The following is a 6,152-nucleotide window of genomic DNA, read 5'->3' on the forward strand; positions in this document are numbered from 1 at the left end:
CTAGTATGCATTTAACTAACACTCGGTGCAAAATTTTAGAGAGCAAAATCATCATCTGTATACTAACACATGCTAACCATCCTCAAACATGTTACTCACATCAATCTAAGCATTCAACCTCCATACACATTTTAACATCATTGAGAACAACTATACCATACAAGGAACTTAATGTTAATCATACATTCATACAACCATACAATTTTTTACGTAGCGTTCACCCATAATCATAACCACCCACGTAGTGACTAGGGATGGCAATGGATAGGATCTGGATAGGATCCTATAAGATCCAGATCCGGTCCATATTTACAGGATCTGAAATTCTCATATCCATATCCGATCCGCAGGATCTGGACTGGATCAGGATCTATCCATATCCTTTTGATAGTAAAAGAAAAATTCCTTTTAAAATATGAAAATGTTAATTTTTGGATTTTATTGCGATGTAATCTAATATTTTTCTCTATTAGATACAAATAATGAAGCTAAAATTTTAAAATAATTAAATTACAATAACACTAAAATATATTTCTTTTAACCGAAAAATGTTAATTAGTAAAAATCATATTTGATTTATGAAAATATATTACAAAAACAAAGCATATAATTTAATATTTTGTTTAACTTAACTTATTATTTTAGAAAATGAAATAAAAATGGATCTAAGGGTAGGATCTGGATCTCGACCATACGATCCATATCCATATCCTTATCCACTGGATCTAAGATATTGCAATCCATATCCGGTCCGTAGGATCTCGATCCCAGGATCTGGATTCCATTGCCATCCCTAGTAGTGACCAACCGAGACAATGGGCACTAATTTTGATATGAGGGTGCCTACTCATCCAAAACCGATTTTTTATTGTACTCATGTCGGGTTCATTTTATTAGACACACCTAGGTTCATTTTGGTTCATTGGTTTAGGTTCCAAAATCGTCGCTCTGATACCACTTTGTAACACCCCCTTCTTACCCGGCCAAGATAATTGGGAGATGTTACCATCTCGGTTTCCCGAGGCGGTGAAATCGGAGTTGCAATTAAGAAACAATGAATATAAATAGAGTATTTAGTGGATTACATAATCATAAATGAATAAATGAATTAAATGATACAACTCATGACCACTATACTATTCTAGTGAGATGACACTCGGCTCTAAGTGCAAAGCTCGTGCCGTCTCCCACGTGACACCAACATAACCTGTACTCAACCTGCTCCCCATATGATCGGAAATATCATATGGATGAACACAGGCCATCCCGGAAATAGGTAACAATTACACAAACACACAACACGTCAGTTTCAATATATAAATATAAGACACAACATGATAACTAAATATGCAACATGCCAATGATATGAATGAGTTACAATTATGCAATTACCATGTCGGTACCAGGACACGCCCAGATGTGCTCACAACCCCTCGGTGTCAGGGACACGCCCACGATACTATGCCTCACCATAACGTACCGGAACACGCCCAGACGTACCGGGTCCGAAAGCCAACCGGATCCCCTACCAGACGTCGTGTCTCACCCATACGAGTCCCTCCGAACTCAAGCCATTAATGTGCACATCCCTCTTGGAGTGGGAAGCTCCAAGAGGCGATTCAAACGTAAGACGGACTTCCAACCGTCTTACGTCTCCTCAGCAACCAAGTACCACCATCCACGGCCTCCAATACAACACAACAATAACAACAGATGAAAAAAATGGAATACAATACCAAATATGCGACTCATCATGAACTTAATCTCAACATGTTATGAATAACAATTCCTCAAATACTAAATGATGTACAAATCGACTCACACATGAAATGATGATAAAAGACACATAAATATGCACACTAAATATTGAAACCGAGTAGGACAAACCTATGTTTTAGCATTCTTCATAAGCTACTCGAATCCCATACGATTCCGTTTCGCAAGACCGTCGTATTCCTATACATATTATGTAATACTATCACAATAAATCTGACACTATTATACAATACAAAACCCCTTATTATTACCCATTAATTATCCATTTTACATATACTAATTACTAGTTAATTACCCAAATAAAAATCCCAAAAGTTAGGGTTTACTACAAGATAAGAAAGGATAGATCTTGAGTTACAAAGTAGAAAGGATGAGGAATAAGGTAAATAATTCCCTAGCTAGGGCAAGCTTGAATCCCATGAGAGTGTATTTATGAGGGTTTTAGAGAGAAGAGAGAGAGGATTTGGAGTGAGAAAGAAAAATATAGAATGAATAAGGATAAGGGTTTGAGATTCTTTATCTCGTGTCCTGATTCAGCGCCACTCGACCGAGTGCGAGTCCACTTGATCGAGTGTCACTCACTCAATCGAGTGCTAACCACTCGTTCGAGTGTCCGACCACTCGATCGAGTGACACCCACTCGACCGGGTAAACGCCTTACTCGGTCCATTCCAGCCACATTAGATCTAGTATAGGTCACATTTGGTCTAGTGTACGGTCATACTTTCACTCGATCTCGAGTACATGTTATCTCATCTAATGATCCTTTCACGCATCTCAAGGTACATTTGTGGGTCCCAAAATGTACGGATATTACAAAAGTAGCTTTGCTTAAATTAATATCATTCGGGTAGATATAAATACGATCACGAGGTCGATCTCCCCACCAATCAGGAAAATTACCCGTGTCTCGAAAACAGACTTTGAAATGATGTCTCGATTGTTGACAAGCAATACAAAAGGTTCCGTTATCAGAACTGTTGTCACCCCCACCCCAACCCCAACCCCACCCCCACCCACCCGACTGTCGAGGACCATTATGAACACGAGTGGCAAATGCCATGGTGTCGATTTTATACTCGGTTTTAGGATGGGTAAAAGTACAGACACCTTCATCTTGTAAAAGCCGATTATAAACAATATTTAAATCGGGAAGAGGATTAATACCAAGAATTTATAAGCGAGAGTTATCGAAGCAATCGTCAAGGCCCATCAAGAGATCACGAACACGCTTCTTTTCTCGTCGAGCATCGAAAATACTCACCCAATCACAAGGGCAAGGGTTACATGAGCAGGACGGAAGAGGACCGAGTTCCAGGATATTGTCCCAGAGTTTTGTCATCCGGCCATAGTATGACATTAGAGACTCCGTTGGCCCTTGTCGACACGCCATAAGTTTCGCTTATAACTGATAAACGCGGGCATCGTTACCTTGACAGAACCAATTTTAAATGTCAATCCATACCTGCTTCGCTTCGGGTTGGATAGAGATCTTCTTTCAGAAGCTTGATTCAATCGAATTAAAAATCCAAGCAGTAACCAAAGCGTTGGTTGACCGCCAGGACTCGAAGTTGGTGGCCGAAGCAGGCGGTTTGACAGTGGTACTGTCTATGTATCAAACTTTTCCCTTCGCAAGGAGAGCGAGAAGACAAAAACGAGACCATTCTTCGTAATTACTTCCATTAAAGGCGACCTAAGTTATGTTAGCGCCTGGATTCTCAACGTGAATATAAGTTTGAGTTTCAGGTGTCGACGATTCGACAATTTGGAATTTGTCATGATAAAGGTACTTCTTTGTTTTTGTGATATACGTATGACGGCAGAAGAAAAGAAGGATTAGAAATAACCTAGATCACTGATACCATATTATAAGTCGGAATATTGGAAGTGTATAAACGATTTTATTGATGTAATAATTCGTATCTACTACAAATTAATTGTACTCCATTTATAGGCTAAGGAAATTACATAAGAAAGAAAAGAATAATACACAAGCCTCCTCCAGCACCACCGAGTGGCGCCGAGATTGGGTGTCACCCTCTCACATGAATCCTTTATTGAAGGGTCCCCACTTATTGCATGTGAGAGGGTTGCGCCGAGATTGGGTGTCACCGGTGGCGCCAACTCATTTTCCTTTACAATGGTATCAAATCAGTTTAATATAGGCAAAGAGATTGAATTGCCTTCTTTCTGTAAAAGAGTTGTTTGCTCTTGGCTCTTACTTGTGATAATATGCAAATGAGAAAAACTTCATTATCAAGGCTTCAAGCTAGGAAGATACGGAGTACCCGTAAATCGAATCCACATATTTCCTTGGAGGAACGGATCGACTGTAAATCTCAATACCTGATTTCTATTTGTAAGAACGTGATATCCTTTCCATCTAACCCTTCTACTTGTAATTGCACCGGGACCTCGATTTTCGAATTCCGCGTAAAACAATGTATCCAATGCAAAGGTTCCGGCCCATGGCATCCATCCGGTTGGTTGGATAAAATCGGCGAGCATGGTTTGCATTATTATTACCGTTGTTGAGTATTCTTTCCATGGACGTCCTAGGAACGTGTTAATTTTGAATCGGAGAGGAAACAGTAATTGTTCGGGTACAATTCGACAATTGTGTATAACAATTCCGGTTGTCTGACGCTTGTCTTTTTTACCTTGGGCTGTTACCGTGTTTTGTTGTCCGTCCATCGGTTTACGTACGATTATGAGGGTGTTTTGAATTACTGCATTACCGTCACCAAATATGAAATCGACTGTGCCTGAAACCACGCAGTTGCGGTAAAATTGGCGATGTGCTTGTGTGTAGAGTGTGTCTTGGTATCCGTCCATTCTACAATTGTAGAAGGTTGACATATCGGATTGGACTCGTAGTGCTACGGCTTGGTGACCTTCGGGGCCTGCTGTGTTTTGGAATCCCATCGATTTTCCTACGAACCCGTTTCCAATTACCGCTGTTCGACAACAAAATAATGTTAGTGATACATTAGCTTATAATAGATGACATAGCGATGTGTATGGCACTGTGGCGTGTGTTACACGCACCACAGAGCCACAATCATCGCTCCATTACATTTTTTGGTGCAAAAAAAAAGGTTTGAACAAACTCACCAAATGTAGCTGATTGATAAGTAGTAGTTTTGGTACCGTTAACGCTTTGTCTTCCGGTGACAATGGTTCGACGGGGACCGTCACCAAACATGAAAATATTAACCTGGTCTTTTGTAATAAGAACTTGTTCTTTATATATTCCGGCTTTTACATATATAACATATCTACCGCGTAACCCCTTTGGATATGCTCTAAGGGCCGCGTTAATTGTCCTAAATTGACCACTTCCGTCTTGTGCCACTATAACGTTAGGCCTCGGATTATTCATGTTAATTCTTCGCAATAATTTCCGATCTCCACTAGGAAGCCAAGACGGATAACCCTCATGATCGAGATCATTACCATTATCGTTCTTAGGCACATGATGAAGAAGTCGACGATTTAGACTCACATTACTTGTTTGAAGCCCAAAACTATTTAAAACCGGAACAATTTCGGAAATAATAGCAAGTATATTACTACTTAAATGAGATGCATCCTTAAGATTAATTGCCATTTTTTCCTTTAATTCATCCTTATTAATACCATCAATGCATGATTCTTGATAAGCTATAGTGGCACTTAGCCAATTTTTCAATTCATACTCCCTTTCATTTATAGTATGCAATTGATCACTAACGACGTTATTAAACACGTCATTTAACTCATCAATTGCAAATTGCAACAATTCCTTGCAATCATTGAAAGCCATTTGATTAAGAGGGTCATTAGCCTCTTTACTCAAATCTTTCGAGTGCTCGATACTTTGAATAATGGCATTAATAGTCGCGTTGATAGCCCCTTGGATATAATCCTTAGGGCTAGCAGTCTTGTTATAAGCAACGGGGGTAAGATCTGCTAGTACACACGCTTCTTTGTAATCTGTAGGACCACATATAGCTTGAATCGCCTTGGATGTCGTAGAAAGTGGGTTATTAGGGACATGATGATCATTCTTATCAGCATCTCGAACTGTGACTACTAGAAGAGCACCTAAACCAACTAGAACTATTATGGAAATTACTAATCCAATTAACTTTCCTTTCATATTGAAAATTGAAAATTGCTTTCTTAAGAAACTTTTTGATTTACTATGTAATTAATGGTTAATTAACTCAATGGAGGAGAATTTATTCTAATTTTTAGATAAGATTAAGGTGACCATCCACTTCATTTTTCTAATTTTAGTTTTATGTTCTAATTATTTGGATTCTATGTTTAAACATATAGCTAATATTGGCAATTGTGATGATAAAACTATGGCTTAATTTTTGAATAAATGT

General features: G+C 38.9%; 1 protein-coding gene across 1 annotated transcript; it reads right to left on the reverse strand.

Annotated features, from left to right (window-relative positions):
• Positions 1–2,816: 2,816 nt before the first annotated feature.
• LOC141619012 (putative pectinesterase/pectinesterase inhibitor 58) lies at positions 2,817–5,949 on the reverse strand. The gene is made up of 2 exons (XM_074436055.1): positions 4,891–5,949; positions 2,817–4,733 (listed from the first exon to the last, which is right to left on the reverse strand). The coding sequence occupies exons 1-2, from the start codon at positions 5,915–5,917 to the stop codon at positions 4,033–4,035; spliced, it is 1,728 nt and encodes a 575-aa protein (XP_074292156.1). The 5' UTR covers positions 5,918–5,949; the 3' UTR covers positions 2,817–4,032.
• Between the last annotated feature and the right edge of the window lie 203 nt (positions 5,950–6,152).

The sequence above is a fragment of the Silene latifolia genome, chromosome X (genome assembly GCF_048544455.1).
Source record: "Silene latifolia isolate original U9 population chromosome X, ASM4854445v1, whole genome shotgun sequence".
Taxonomy (NCBI): Eukaryota; Viridiplantae; Streptophyta; class Magnoliopsida; order Caryophyllales; family Caryophyllaceae; genus Silene; species Silene latifolia.